The sequence below is a fragment of the Carcharhinus amblyrhynchos genome, chromosome 1 (assembly GCF_965287045.1).
Source record: "Carcharhinus amblyrhynchos chromosome 1, sCarAmb.v2.hapA, whole genome shotgun sequence".
NCBI lineage: Eukaryota > Metazoa > Chordata > Chondrichthyes > Carcharhiniformes > Carcharhinidae > Carcharhinus > Carcharhinus amblyrhynchos.
In genome coordinates, this window is record NC_137324.1 from 71,074,269 (window position 1) to 71,091,130 (window position 16,862).

At 41.8% G+C, this 16,862-nt stretch overlaps 1 protein-coding gene across 1 annotated transcript in view; it reads right to left on the reverse strand.

Annotated features, from left to right (window-relative positions):
* Positions 1 to 948: 948 nt before the first annotated feature.
* mtnr1ab (melatonin receptor 1A b) overlaps positions 949 to 16,862 on the reverse strand; it is a 58,319-nt gene continuing 42,405 nt past the window's right edge. The window contains exon 2 of the mRNA XM_080198141.1: positions 949 to 1,817. Within this exon, the coding sequence (XP_080054267.1) occupies positions 949 to 1,817 (869 nt within the window). The remainder of the gene's footprint in view (positions 1,818 to 16,862) is intronic.

Genomic DNA, 16,862 nt, shown 5'->3' on the forward strand with positions numbered 1-16,862 from the left:
TAATTGAATACATTTACCACAATTACTCGACATGGATATGTTGGTCCTATTAGCCATTCACATTCATGCATTCTTGACTTTCAAAATCAGTGACATTACATAAACATTTCATATAGCTTGACCATTACACTGAAGCCAAAACTATTATATCAAATACTGTAAAAGCACTGTTGGTAAAAAATATTCATTCTTGTATATAAGGACATCATGCACCCTCTCCATGTTAATGTAGAATTCTCACTATATTATTGGCAGTTCACGTTTTAATGATTCTGCAAAAATATTGTGTATTTTGCAAATTGTCATTGATCATTTTTCAATCCAATGCTCAAATGTTTTCTTCCAACACTCTCTAGTGTGGTTTCATTTAAAAATATAGGTTTAAATTTGATTGTGCATTTCAGACTCTGCACTTTCTACAACAGTTTTGGCATCCTTATTTTCAAATACCCTCTAAGCCTACTTTGTAAATATTATTTTTTATAAAACTATGGAATATATGGTAGTCAAAATATGATTTCAGCTCACTACGATTGTTTCCAAAGCTACATACCCTGTAAGGCAGCTTCAACTCACAGATGCTTCAAAACTAAATTTAGCATAGTTAGGCTCAAATATTTATTTTTAGTCATGAAGTTTCCTCTGCCCATTTCAATTACACAAGGATTTATCAATTATTTAAAAATAAACATTCTTTTTCCATGTATATTTCAGTATGGATATGAGTATGATCATGGGTATGAAATCCACTGCACCCTTCAGCATCAATCACTGATGTATAATTGAATTGTAGTATTCTTCTCTGTTCTCTGTAAAATAACATTTGTAATAAACACAAAGATAGGTTTGACAATCTTTGACTATATGTTATACTTTCCATCGATTCTATATAATGTGCTTTTCTTTTAAGCTTCATTGGCTGGCACATGGAGTGAATGCATAAACCATTTAGACAGAATCTACCTTCACTTGATTATTGTTAGTCATTAAAGGAGAAGGTTTACTCTTATTTCTGTCAGGCACATCATTAGAGCTCTCTGGAAAGAAAATCCTTGCAGTGCACAGAGAGATTATAATTCTTTTGTACTCTCTCCTGAAATTCTGGTTCAACAGTCCATAGATAATAGCATTAAGGCAGCTGTTGAAATATGCCATGAAGTAGCTAGCTACAAATAGCCACTCCGGGATCCTTGGGGCAATTGCATCTGGGTTGACAGCCACGGCAAGACCAATAAAATTAAGGGGCGCCCAACAAACTGCAAAAAGCACAAAGACCACAAACATCGTCACAAAGTTCCGCAAGTCGTGGGGCTTCAGCTTGAGTTTCATGTCTGGCTTCACACGTCTTCTGACCTGGATGACAAGGGCCCATATTCTCAAGTAGCAAAAGGTGACAATGGCAATGGGGAGGATAAAATGAAAAAACACCACCGAGATGGTGTAGGCAGAGCTCACGGATTGCACAAAAGTACAAGAGTAGACTCTTGGGTCATATTGCAAAGATCCCACAAACAAATTGGGAATGATGGCTATAAATGTCAGGGTCCAGATGAGGATTACAAAACACAGGGAGTTCTTGTCACTGTAGAGCTTGTCGTACTTCAGACTGTGGCAGATGTAGCAATAGCGATTGACGGCAATGCCAGTGATATTGAAAATTGATCCGATCACACTCAGACCCATCAGGAAACCACTGACTTGACAATGCATGTAGCCCAGATTCCAGCCGTTGTGAAATATAGATGTCAAGACCATTGGATATGGATAGATTGCCACTATTAAATCAGCAATGGCCAGGCTGACAACAAATATATTTCCTGTTTAAGCAAAGAAAGAGGAAAAGAGAGAATTATATACAATATAAATATATATATAGATCGATAAAATGCCATATTTACTTGTATGACAATTACATATTTATAATTGCACAAATTGTGTACTACTTGATGAATATTCATTTAAAACATTAATTGTAAATTATGTTATAACCCTCTGAGGAGAGGAATTTCTCTTCACCTCATTCCTGAATGGCTTATCCCTTGTCCTGAGACAATGCTGCCTTGGAAAGCAGCCTCTCAGCATCTACTCATCTGAGGCCGCCAAGAATTTGATGCATTTCAATAAAATTGATTATAAACCAGTGATAAGCAGAGGAAAAAGCAAGGGGATACTGCCATCAGTGCAGTAAACTACTGAAATTTAGACATTAGCCTTGGTTCTCTGAACCCTCCAACCTGGTCCAGCTGTCAACTTTGGGACTGAACATTTTGTATTTTCTGAGCACTGTTTGGAAGTGTATAAAATGTAAGTCAGATAACAGGTGGGACAGTGGTCACTAGTTAGTACTGCTGCCTCACAGTGCCAGGGACCCATGTTTGATTTCCAGCTTGGGTTACTGTGTGTGCGGAGTTTGCACATTCTCCCCGTATCTGCGTGAGTTTCTTTCAGGTGCTCTGGTTTCCTCCCAGAATCCAAAGATGTGCGAGTTAGATGGATTGGCTATGATAAATTATCCATTGGTGTCAGGACGATTGGAAGGGTAAATATGTGGGGTTGCAGGGACGGGGCCTGGGTGGGATCATTGTCAGTGCAGGCTCAATGAGCCAAATGGCCTCCTTCTGCATTGAAGGGATTCTATGATCTCCTGATGTGATCTCCTAATATATCTGTCTGTGATACCCTGATACCCACCTGGTGTCACTTGGGGATCTTAAACAGGGGTTTTCACATTTTTACTTTTACAATGTGGAGTTGTACTCAATTTATCCACCTTTAGTGTCCTCTCATTCCCATCATCTGCTTTCCCACCCTTAGTTTATCCATTCTTCCCTGTCCTGTATTTCCCCATCTTCAGTTTTTACTCTTCTCTGCCCTCTGATTCCAGTTCTCCTTTCTGTTTCCTCCCAGCCCTGATTGCCCATCCTCATTTTCCCTACACCCAGTTTCACCACTTTGCTGCTCTCTAGTTCCCTGGCTTAGATTTACTACCTTTGGGTTCCCCTCTTCCCCACCTACTGACTCCCTGCTGTCATCAGTTTGATTCTCACCACCAGATCACAGGCAACCTTCTAGTTTTTGAAACATTTCAAATAATAACTGCTGGCACAAAACCCCAAGCAAAAGGGGAGGTGATGGCCTAATGATATTATCGCTAGACCATTAATCCAGAAACTCAGCTAACATTCTGGGGACCTGGGTTTGAATCCTGCCATGGCAGATGGTGGAACTTGAATTCAACTAAAAATATATCTGGAATTAAGAATCTACTGATGACCATAAAACCATTGTTGATTGTTGGAAAAACCCATCTGATTCACTAATGTCCTTTAGGGAAGAAAATCTTCCGTCCTTACCTGGTCTGGCCTACATGTGACTCCAGAGCCACAGCAATGTGGTTGACTCTCAACTAGGAATGGGCAATAAATACTGGCCACCCAGCGATGCCCATGTCCTATGAATGTATAAAAAAGAACAGGACCTGTATGGTTTCTTCCACAATGCACCCTGAAGAATTTTGGCTGAAACTTTTTTCACAATTTGGGAACTTCAGGGTTATTACACAGAAGTAGAGTTCATGGGATTGAGGTAATGAATTAGCATGAATAGGGATGTTACTGAAACAAAACATTCTTTAGGGGATTGACAGGATAGATACTCAGGAGTTGTTTTCCCTGACTGGTGGGGGTGGTCTAGAGCTAGGGGTCATATTCTCAGAACAAGGGACAGATGATTTTGGACAGAGATTAGAAATTTCTCTACTCAAGCAGTTGCAAAACTCCAGAATTCTCTACTCCAGAGAGCTGTGGATGTTCAAGTGTTGAATAAGTTTTCAATTCAATAGCTTTCTTGATACTAAGAGAATCAAGGGATATGGAGATAGTATAAGGAGATGGTGTTGAGGTACTCTGCCAAAATCTTATTGAATGGTGAAGCAGATTAATTGCGTTGAATAGCTCACTCCTGCTCCTGTTTCATATGCGTTCACATTCTTATGAAATATCTAAAGAAATAAATTAAAGAGGTCTAATCAAATCTGACACAGTGAAAGGAAGGTCTTCTCTTTGTATCAGGAGAATTCAGTTTGATCTCGTTTTGGAGACTATTTTACTATTCCATTGTGAAAGGGAAAAGCACAGAATACTAGAATTTTTACAACAGATTTTGTAACCTCAGGACATCCTTTCTGTTTTTACTTCAGCTGGGAAATACTTAGTGGGTGATAACAAGGACTGTAGGGTGGATGTGCACCTGACCATGACACCATGGTGAAGGAAGCCATTCAAGTGGCAAAAGTGAAAACGAATGTGGCAGTGATGCCACAGCATGCCTTTCTTTAAGAAGGGCTGCAGAGAAAAGCCTGGGAGCTACAGGCCGGTGAACTTAACATCTGCAGTGGGTAAGTTCTTAGAAGGTATCCTGAGAGACAGGGTCAACAGGTATTTAGAGAGGCAAGGACTTTTTAGGGACTGTCAGCATGGCTTTGTGAGTAGAAAATCATGTCTCACAAACTTGAGTTTTCTGAAGGGGTAACCAAGAAGGTAATTGAGGACGGTGCAATTGACATTGTCTACATGGACTTTACCAAGGCTTTTGATAAAGTACTGCATGGCACGTTGTTGTACAGGGTTAAATCTCATGGGATCCAGGGTGAGGTAGCCAACTGGATACAAAATTGGCTTGATGACAGAAGACAGAGGGTGGTTGTAGAGAGTTGTTTTTCAAACTGGACGCCTGTGACCAGTGGTGTGCCTCAGGGATCGGTACTGGGTTCTCTATTGTTTGTCATTTATATTAACGATTTGGATGAAAATTTAGGAGGCATGGTTAGTGAGTTTGCACGCGTCACCAAGATTGGTGACCTAGTGGGCAGTGAAGAATGTTATCAAGGATTGCAACGAGATTTTAATCAATGAAGCCAGTGGGTAGATGATTGGCAGAGAGAGTTTAATTTAGATAAATTGAGGTGATGCATTTTGATAGATTGAATTGAGGCCGGACTTACTCAGTTGATGATGGGGCGTTGGGGAGAGTTATAGAACAAAGAGACCTAGGGGTACAGGTTCATACCTCACTGAAAGTAGAGGCAGGTGGACAGAGTGGTGAAGATGGCATTCAGGATGCTTTGATTTCATTGGTCAGAACAGTGAATTCAGGAGTTGGGATGTCTTGTTGAAGTTGTACAAGACATTGGTAAGGCCATATTTAGAATACTGTATACAGTTCTGATCACCCTATCATAGAAAGGATATTATTAAACTAGAAAGAACGCAAACACAGTTTAGTAGGATGCTACCGGAACTTGGCTGTTTGAGTTGTAAGGAGAGGCTGGATAGACTGGGTCTTTCTTCTCTGGAGCGTAGGAGGCTTCGGGATGATCCTATAGACGTCTTTAAAATAATGAGGGGCACAGATCAGCTGGGTGATCAATATCTTTTCCCAAAGTTAGGGGAGTTTAAAACAACAGCGCATAACTTTAATGTGAAAGGGGAGAGATACAAAACGGTCCAGAGGGGCAATTGTTTTTCACACAGGGTTGTGATTGTTTGGAATGAGTTGCCACAGGTAGTGGTAGAGGCAGGTACAATTTTGTCTTTTAAAAAGCATTTAGACAGTTTCATGGGTAAGATGGGTATATGGGTCAAATAAGGCTAGTTTATTGGTACAAACTAGGTGGCATGACAAGTTGGGCTGAAGGGCCTGTTTACCTGCTGTAAATCTCTATGATTCTATCCTAATGCATTACAGCCAATGAAGTACTTTCAGAAATTTCACAGAAATTATAGAAATCCCACAGTACAGAAAGAGGATTTTCGGCCCATTGAGTCTGCACCGACCACAATCCCACCCAGGCCTTACATATTTACCCATTAATCCCTCTAACCTACGCGTCTCAGGGCACTAAGGGCAATTTTTAGCATGGCCAATCAACCTAACCTGCACATCTTTGGACTGTGGGGGGAAACCGGAGCACCCAGAGGAAACCCATGCAGACACGAGGAGAATGTGCAAACTCCACACAGGCAGTGAGCCAAGCCGGGAATCGAACCCAGATCCCAGGAGCTGTGAAGCAGCAGTGCTAACCACTGTGCTACCGTGCCGCCCCACCGCTGTAAAGTAGGAAATATGTAAGCTGATTTGTGTACAAGTTCTCACAAATAGCAAAGTGATAATGACCTGATATTCTGTTCCATGATGTTGATTGAGGGTGATCATAAAAACCCTACAGTGCAGAAGGAGGCCATTCAGCCCATCAAGCCTGTGCCAACAACAATCCCACCCAGGCGCTATCTCTACAACCCCACGTATTTACCCTGCTAATCTCTTGGACACTAGAGGGCAACATAGCACAGCTAATCAACCGAAACCTACACATCTTTGGACTGTAATGATCCTTAACCAGAGGCTAGGTAATTGGGGGAGTTCCAGTTAGGGACCAATAATGGCTTCTTTAAAGTGGATAAAGTTTGAGCTTCAAAATGCTTACTAAATGAATAAAACCGCAAGAATCCATGTGTTTGGAACAAACAGAAATAAACTTTACAAGTTCAGAATGGTAAACCAATTTACAATATCTATCTTATACTCTAACATTCAAGGTCACTATGAGGTACACGTGAATTAGCAGGCACATTGCGGTTGAACACACCACAGAATCAATGACAGATGTGACCAAACCTGACTGCATGGATTGCCTAACAATCCATCCAGATTTTTGATATATTGTGAGCCAACCATTCTCACCAAACTTTTCTCTGCCTTTGACCATCTCACCTTGGAATTCTGTCCATAAGTCACTCCCAGTCAGGCTTCACACCTCAATCTTGCTTTCCAAGATTCTTTTGCCCTGGATCTCCGAGTCATAATTGATCTTAAATGTTCAATTTCAGATCTATAGCTGTGCTAAGCAGAACACCATTGCTCCAAAGGAATATCTTTACCTCAATGGCCCACAGCATGAGTCATTAACTTTCAGCTGCCTTTTCAGATCTTCAGAACGTCCCCCTTCCTCAATTCATTAGTTGAACTGCTCCGTGCAGTTCCTTTTTTTATTTTGGAGCCAATTTGTCTACTCCTTTCTTTTAACTTGACTTAACAGGACCTATTTTTGACCCCTGTATTTTATTCATTTCCTGGGTCTTCTTTTTGGGACCTTCCCTGACTCCCTGGCTGGTCTGGGACCATCTCCTTATCTTCCTGTCATGTCCCTCTCACTGGGACACCTACTTAGCAATGGCACAATGTAACAGGTCATCCGACCTTCAATTTCACACCCTTCTTTCTCTGGTTTCAGCGCAGACACTCAGGACTGGTCCTCAGCCCGAACATTAGAAGGTAGTCCCAGCCAATCATGAGCAAGAGACCTGAAGTTCGTTGGAAACAAGGGCGGGTTATTAGTGGCTGTTCATGCCACACTCCTGCTGCAGTCAGATTGGAGAATTTGATGCCCAGCCAAACCTCAGTTCATTTCAGCTGGATGGGGAAACCCCATCAGTGTGAATGGTAGTAACATTCCGGCCCTAGAGTTTCTCAACTCTGAACTAAAGGTGTCTCAGGATGGCGCCGGAACGAGGCGACTTATTGTAAACCGTGCCCAGCATACCTTCTAATTCTATTTTTTATTATAATTCTTTGCTTCCAAAACTTTATTCTCTTTTAAACTCTCTAACAATGTTATATTAACTTGATCTTTCTCTGCACCCTAACTATGTCTGTAACACTACATTCTGCACCCTCTCCTTTCCCTCTCCCCTATGTATCTGTATAGTACACAAGAAACAATAGCACACAGGAAACAAACACTGTTTTCCAAGACATGTAACTATAATAAATCAAATCAAATAAAAATAAATAAAGAAGATGAGTTTAAGTTTCATCACAAGGGATAAATATTGGCCAGGACACTGTATATATGTCTCCTGCTCTTCAAAATAGAACATGGGATCTTTTACATCCACATGAGGAGGCAGACAACAACTCAGTTTAATGGCTCATCCTAAAGTCAGCATCGCCAATCGTCTCCCTCAGTACTGCACTGGAGTGTCAGTATAGATTATTGTGTTAAAATCTCTGGTGTGTGAGGTGAAAGTACTATAACTAAGCCACAGCTGACAAGGAGCACAGTCTTTACTCTGCATCAAGAAACAGCTCTTTCAGTGCCATTAGGGAAAGTGCTTTGGTCTACTGATAGCCTTTTTACAATCTTCTAAAAATTCTAAGTGCTTTAAAAATACAGATGACGTAGTTTACACTGAGAGACTCACTTACTTGGCTTTATTTTGGATTTCAGCTTTCAGTCAAGGCAAACTGATGACAAGAACATTGGAACAGAGTAGGCCATTTAGCCCCTCAAGCCTGCTCCAAAATTCATTTACCCCAAAAAATTTGTCAATTTCAGTACTGAAAGCTGCAATTCTCCCCGATTCACAGCCTGTTAGGGGAATGCATTCCAGATTGGTGTCCTTCATGTGAAGAGGTGCCAACTGATTTCCTGTCACTTCCCATGATAATGACAGCAAAATTCTTTATGCCACTGAACCTGGTGATAACTTCTCGGCCCAGATTTTCATGCAAGGAAAATTTAAGCCAAGTGCTTTTGCAAGTTCTCAACAGGGACTTTTTTTTGAAGAGTTTGGATTCACAGTGCAATTTGCAAACCACAATGGAATCCAGGAGGTGTGTGAACGTGTGGCAGTGAGCAGATCAGAAGGGCCACTTTGCTTCTCGGAGACAGCATCCTTGTTCCCAACATTATTTAAAGGTCCCCCAAACCTCACCCCTCACTCACCCCTGCAAATATCAATTCCCCTTCAGATATGCCTGCCCCCTCCATACCCCCTCAGATTCCTCATGCCTCTCCCATGCACTCATTTACCTTCCATAGCCATTCACCCAGTATCCACAGTGTTTAGTCCTCAAGAGACACACATTGGCATTGGGAATAGTTTTAAGAATAGATGTAAACAAATTAAACCTGTAACAATTTCAAAATCTCTCCTTCAAAGATCTGTCATTGATACTAAAGAAAACTGTAATTCAAAGGCAGGCCTAGAAAATCCCACCCAGATTATAAGTTTATAACCTCTTAAAATTGTCAGTCCTTGCCTTGGGCAGCTATATCAACAAACTACCACCTTTGGAACTTGTCAAACAGTCCTAACAACTACAGCTAAAATATTGACTTGCATCTCCAAGAGCCTGAAATTGAAAGAACAGATGGTTGTGATTGTCAGGCCCCATCATGACGGGACCAGCTGGGAAATTTTGTGACCCGGTCAGGTGTTCATTGGCTTTTTAGCAAGATCTGATGATGCCAGCAGCAGTGGCTGGAAAATCCTGCCTAGGGTGTTTTTTTTTCAATTTCAAGACAAATTGCCTGTCAATAAATCAAGAGGACAGGTGCTTAGATTTTTTTAACTTTTAAAAGAGTTTTGTACAGATTCAGAGCTTTCTGTATATTTAATTATCAGTAACAAATATGACAGAGGCTTTGCCAATACATATTGATGCATTTTGAATGCATAATGGCACTTTTTCCTAGTGGAAAAAATATTGTCACACATGGAAATGTTTTCATATTGGTTGTCAATGTAATGGTCAGCTTACCTTTGCAGGATATTAAAATACACTTACATTACAATACAATATTTAGTGGTGACATTTGATCATGAGAAAATATTTAACAGTTACCTTTCAGGTTATTCCTGACTCCTCTGCAGGCTCTCTCCCGTGTGTACAAATTCTCTAATGAGGCACATCATATTTTCGGGTTTTCAAAAGCTGCACCATCACACAAAAATAGTATGCATGTAGAAATCCAATTTTTCTGTGGTCTTCATATTGGGGACCCCCCATGGAGGATTTGCGCATGAATTTTGCACCCAATGGTCTTGCACTCAATAAGCCTCTCCAATGTGGCAAAAATCTGGACCTATATATTGTAATCCCTATTGCTATGAAGAGATAAAAATCTAGCTTCTGGAATTTGCATATGTACAGATTAATGTGGAGATACAGAAGTTGCTTCCAGTGATTCTATAAATCTCCAGTGGAGTGCTATTGAAGCACCTCCAGGCAGAATCAATGGAAATCAAATTAATTGATGGGAATTTACACTGTTATTCTTGCTGTAAAAACCCTTTATGAAATTACATCTTGTTGAATAAGTATAATTGGGGTTTTAAACACTGAACTTTATAATTGTTGCTAAACCCCTCACCAACCCTGAAAAGCTAATTTTATATTTATACTATGTCAAAATTCTCAATATGTTCAAGAAATTAAGTTTTTTTCCTCTTTTCTCTTTAGTTTGGCTTCTATCTTAATCTAATCATAATCATTGAAATCTTAAAACTCATTTTTACTTCTGATTGTTGTGTGTAAATTATTTAATGTAATTGGCTACTTATATGTTGCGTGATATCACTGTCACTACATAACAATACATCCACTTGGCATCAGGTTTAAATGATCATTGGAACAGGAGAAAACCACAACACAGCGATCGCTAGATCTTTGTGGACAGCATTCTTTGTGATCATCACAGATTGTCCTTGCTTTCATGCTGACTGCAAAATCCTACAAAAACCAGATGCTTTGATTTCCTTCCACAGTCTGAAAGACATGCTGATTAGGTGCATTGGCTATGCTAAATTCTCCCTCAGTGTACCCGAACAGGTGCCGGAGTGTGGCGACTAGGGGATTTTCACAGTAACTTTATTGCAGTGTTAATGTAAGCCTATTTGTGACACTAACAAATAACCTTAAAACTTAAGTTCATTATGGCCTTTCTTCTTGATTTATCCCATAAGAGGAATGTTTCTCTTCATCTACACTGATACTTTAAATACCAAGAGGGCGATTCTCCCAAAAAAATTCTAAGTGCTGAATTCACAGGGAAAATGGTGTAAATCACAGTTGTTTTTTCAGTGGAAATTCAGACTCGAACCTCCCACATTCTGTGCAATGCAGAAGCCCCAGTCATAAATATCATTAAAAACTCGGGGGGCGGCGGGGGGCAGGGGGGGTGGTGGGGAGTGGTGGTGGAGCCTATTCACACCAGAGTTTGACAGTTCTGCTACTCTGCACATGCGCAATGGCCCTAACCTGTCAGCCTCCTATTGGCCAGCTCGATCACTAGACAGCCCAGGATCTCTGCAGTGCTGCCCTACCAGCTCCCCCCACGGCCCAATCGTGGCCCCCATGAACATTCCTGGGCCAGCCCCCAACCCCCCCGCCCCAGAATGCCCTGATCTACAGCACCCTCCTCTCCCCTCCAGCAGTGATAATCCCCCACAGATACTCTCCCCACTCGCAGAACACCACCTCCATGTGAAGCAGACCCTCCCCGGCAGACAACTCAACTGCTGGCAGACACTCTCTCCAGGAGGCAGACACTTCCTGCAGCCTGCCCAATCATTGGCCTCCCTCCAACCCTGACTAATCCCTATGCAGAGTGGTGGTGGGATCCCCCCACCCTCACCAATTGCCCCTTAGGCTCCAATTTGATTTTCAAGTTTTTTGACAACACCACCTAGTGAGTTGGATCTCAAACAATGATAAGACAGAGTACAGGAATCAGATATAGAATCTGGTGAACTGATATGGCAACAATAATCTCTCCCTCAGTGTCAACAAACCTAAGGAGATTGTCATTCAGGAAGTGTAAAGGAGAACATGCCCCTGTCTAAGTAGAAAGGGATGAAAGCTTCAAGTTTTTAGGTGTCCAGATCACCAACGACCTGTCCTGGTACCCCCACACTGACACTATAGTTAAGAAAGCCCACCAATGCCTCTACTGTCTCAGAAGATTAAGGAAATTTGGTGTTTGAGCTATGACCCTCGCTTACAGATGCACCATAGAAAGAATTCTTTCTGGTTGTATCACAGTTTGGTATGGCTCTTGCTCTGCCCAAGACCACAAGGAACTACAAAAAGTAGTGAATGTAGTCCAATCCACTACGCAAACCAGCCTCCATCCATTGACTGTCTACACTTCCTGCTGTCCTGGCAAAGCACCCTGCATAATTAAGGACCCCACACACCCTGGACATTCCCTCTTTCACCTTCTTCCCTTGGAAAAAAGGTACAAAAGTCTGAGGTAACATACCAACCAACTCAAGAACAGCTTCTTCCCTGCTGCTGTCAGACTTTTGAATGGATTAAGTTGATCATTCTCTACATCCTAGCTATGACTGTAACACTACATTCCGCACTCTCTTCTTTCCTTCTCTATGAACAGTATGTTTGTCTGTATAGCACACAAGAAACAATACTTTTCACTGTATGTTAATACACGTGACAATAATAAATCAAATAAAAATCATACTGTGTACTCAGTTGCTCTATCAATAATGTTAAATTCTGGTCGCTTCTCCATGACTGGTGTTCGATTGACAGGCCAGTCATTTCCAGGTTTCTCTGTTTCCCACTCTTGTTAAATAATGGAGTGACATGTGAAATTCTACAGTTGATTGACAAAATTTCCAAATCCAGAAAATTGGAACGATTATTAATAATGCTCCTGAAATTCCTTCACTTCTTTTATTACCTTCTTAGGTAATATACCTGCTTTGGAAACCATCAACAAATAGAACAGTCATTTACTTACATAGAAATCATGAATCTGATATCTGATAGTTAGCACTGCCTCACAGCACCAGGAACCAGGTTCAATTCCCAGCTTAGATCACTGTCTGTGTGGAGTTTGCACGTTCTCCCCGTGTCTGCATGGTTTTCTCCGGGTGCTCCAGTTCCCTCCCACAATCTGAAAGATGTGCTGGTTAGATGAATTGACCCGAACAGGCACTGGTATGGTGACTAGGGGAATTTCACAGTAATTTCATTGCAGTGTTAATGTAAGCCTTACTTATGACTAATAAATAAACTTTAACTTTACAACATTTTTCCATTTTCCAGGGCTTAAAATTTTGGCAAGTCACTTAACTCCAACAGAGTACGGTGGAACCCTGCTTCTCTAACCCCAAAAACCAAGGGCCCAAGTTTTCAAATATCATTTCACCATTCTCATGCTCCATTAGTTAAGTCCCTATGATGTTGATTTAAACATATTAAAATGAGAGCCAGTGGTGGAGTAGCTCCAGAATTTCCCATACTTGCAGGTCTTAGAATGAGAATATAAAGCACGTCTGTTACAGCATCAGCTGAGATGGGTTTGAAATTATACACAGCACTGAATTCCCTTCTGTTTTTAAATTGCCACTTAAAAGATTATAGGTGGAATTTCTGCTCTTCAGAAACAGGAAATCCTGCCTTAGACAGTTACTGGCCATTCAGAGGCCAGATTAGAGTTGGGCTAAGTGTTTTGTTGTCTCATCAGGTGCCAAGCCGACAGGCCACTTACAAGGGATGCAGAGGGTATGGGACTGGGGTTTGGGAAGCCTGATGTGGAGATGCTGGTGTTGGACTGGGGTAAACACAGTAAGAAGTTTCACAACACCTGGTTAAAGTCCGACAGGTTTATTTGGTAGTAAATGCCACTAGCTTTCAGGACTCTGCCCCTTCATCAGGTGAGTGGGGAGTTCTGATCACAAACAGAGTTCTGATCATATAAAGGCACACACAGTTTACAGCATACTGATTAGAATGCGAGTCTTTACAGCTAGTCAGCTAATCAAATCTTAAAGATGCAGACAATGTGAGTGGAGATAACATTAAGCATGGATTAAAGAGATGTGCATTGTCTCCAGACAGGACAGTAAGTGAGATGTAGCAAGCCCAGGCAAGTCATGGGGTTACAGGTAGTGTGACATGAACCCAAGTTCCCGGTTGAGGCCGTCCTCATGTGTGCGGAACTTGGCTATCAATTTCTGCTCACCGAGTTTGTGCTGTCGTGTGTTGTGAAGACTGCCTCGGAGAATGTTTACCCGAAGATCAGAGGCCGAATGCCCGTGACCGTTAACGTGTCCGCCAACAGGAAGGGAACATTCTTGCCTGGTGATTGTTGAGCGGTGTTCATTTATCCGTTGTCGTAGCGTCTGCATGGTCTCCCCAATGTACCATGTCTCAGAACACCCTTTCCTGCAGCATATCAGGAAGACAATGTTGGCCGAATTGCAAGAGTATGTGCTGTGTATCTGGTGGATGGTGCTCTTATGTTAGATGATGTCACCCATGTCGATGATCCGGCATGTCTTGCAGAGGTTGCTGTGGCAGGCTTGTGTGGTGTCGTGGTCACTGTTCTCCTGAAGGCTGGGTAGTTTGCTGCGAACAATGGTCTGTTTGAGGTTGTGTGGTTGTTTGAAGGCAAGAAGTGCAGGCGTGGGGATGGCCTTGGCGAGATGTTCGTCTTCATCAATGACATGTTGAAGACTCCGGAGAAGATGTCATAGCTTCTCCGCTCTGGGGAAGTACTGGACAACAAAGGGTACTCTGTCCACTGTGTTCCATGTTTGTCTTCTGAAGAGGTCGCTGGGGATTTTCACTGTGGCGCGTCAGAACTGTCGATCGATGAGTCGATCTGTTCTTATGATGGCATCTTTCTTGCATCTGGAGGTGTCTATTGCACTCCTCATCTGAGCAGATCCTGTGTATACGGAGGGCTTGTCCGTAGGGGATGGCTTCTTTAACGTGTTTACATTGGAAACTGGAGAAGTGGAGCAGTGTGAGGTTATCTTTGGGCCTGCGGTACAGTAAAGTGCTGAGGTGACCATCCTTGATGGAAATGTGTGTGTCCAAGAATGCCACCGATTCCGGAGAATAGTCCATGGTGAGTCTGATGGTGGGATGGAACATGTTGATGTCATCATATAGTTGTTTCAGTGATTGTTCACCCTGAGTCCAAAGGAAGAAAATGTCATCGATATATCTGCTGTATAGCATCGGTTGAAGGTCCTGTGTGGTGAAGAAGTCTTGTTCAAACTTGTACATGAAGATGTTGGCATATTGAGGTGTGAATTTGGTCTCCATGGCTGTTCCATGTGTCTGGATGAAGAACTGGTTGTTGAAGGTGAAGACATTGTGGTCCAGGATAAAGCAGATGAGTTGTAAAATCGTATCTGGAAACTGGCAATTGTCGGCGTTGAGTACTGAGTCAGTTGCAGAAATGCCATCGTCATGACTCCCACGAAAGAAGATTGGAAGATTATGGCCAGCACCCCTGCAATTTCCATTTTCACTTCCTTCAAAATCCTTGGGTGCATCTCATCCTATCCTGGTGCCTTGTCAACTTTAAGAACTGACAGTTTATTCAACATTTACTCCTTATCAATTTTGATCCGTTCAAGTGGCAGAGTTTCCTTGTCTATCACCATGGCCTGGATAGCAGGCTGTCCAATGCCAACCCTACTGCAGTAAGTTACAATGGGAGCAGAGGTGGACAGATCAAAGCCTTCAAACCAGTGGGAGGTGTGTTAACTCCAGCCAGGGTGCTTTTCAATCAGAATACGACAGGCTGAGGACCGCCAGACTTGTCTTTTCTACGTTGGGAGAATGTGCAGTGACCCTGTGAAGCAGTGCTGTGAGGTGGCAGCGTTAACCATTGTGCCACTGTACCTCCCATTGTCATAAGTGAGAGTTTGTAAAAGTTAAGTGTTGAAAATTAAAAAAAAATATGGTAACATTTGTAGGATTGCAGAATAACCCTTTAGAAAATGCTGTATGAGCAGATAGAACCAATAATTTTAGAATGTATTTACTATTGGAGCAGTGCATCGACAAATATAAAACCTTCGTGTTTAAGGTGAAGTGACCCCATGGTTAGCAGGTAAAACAGGCAAGTTGGTTGTTCTTCCAGTTACAGGGCCAGCTCAATCACTGACAAGTGATGGGAACTTCCCTCCAGAAAATTTGTTAAATAAAAATATTTGATGGAAATTGTTCATCTGCTTTGTTGCAGAGGGTTAATGTAAAATGTTGCTTAATTTCCAGTCTTGTAATCATGGGGAGTGTACCTGTTATCTATGAACTGTTTTTATTTTATATTTGGAAGTGACCTGGTTAGGAATAAGACACTGCTGTCTCTAATTGGTTCAGCGAAGCCTGATTAAACATGAAAATGTACAAGAGGAACGGAGTGACATATACATTCTATGATTGTCAGTAATCCTGCTGTGGAAATTACTGTTTCAACTAAATCTATGTCCAAACAGTCAGATGTTAAAGGACATTGGCACACTTCACTGACAATGTCTGAATTAAACATGCACGCAGAACCTGAATAAGAGGTTCTGCCTGCATGTATGGAATATCTGGAATTAAGAATTGCTGATGACCATGAAACCATTGTCAATTGTTGTAAAAACTCTTCTGGTTCACTCATGTCCTTTAGGGAAGGAAATCTGCCATCCTTACCTGGTCTGGCCTACATGTGACTCCAGAGCCACAGCAATGTGGTTGACTCTTAATTGCCCTCAAATGGCCTCAGTTTCAAGGTCATCTAATGACCAGCTAATGGTGCCCATGTCCCACGAATGAATAAAACAACGGTGACAAAGCAGATGGAACAGCACTCAAAGTTAATGATGAGACATAGGAAAGCACTGCTTTGAAACAAAATGCTTCTGCTGAAACCAATATTAACACCGGCGAACTGCAAGGGAAGATATGTGGAGCTCTAACTTTGTCTCCCTTAATACTCATACACATAAATCTTCCAGCAGTGGCAAGAAGTGTCTACCTAGATGATTTTTCTATGCAATCTAATCACAGGCAGCAATATCTTTATAGAGTTCTTATGACTATGGTGAAAAGATAGTCTTCATCAAAGGCCTGGCAGATTTTAATTGCCAGGCTTCATTTTAATATTGTCTGGTTGCTTTTCTGGGCAGAGAGTAGCAGCTGGGGACGTGATCGTAATGGCTTCACTCTAAATCAATTAACATTGGGCTGTGGAACCTCTCCAACCC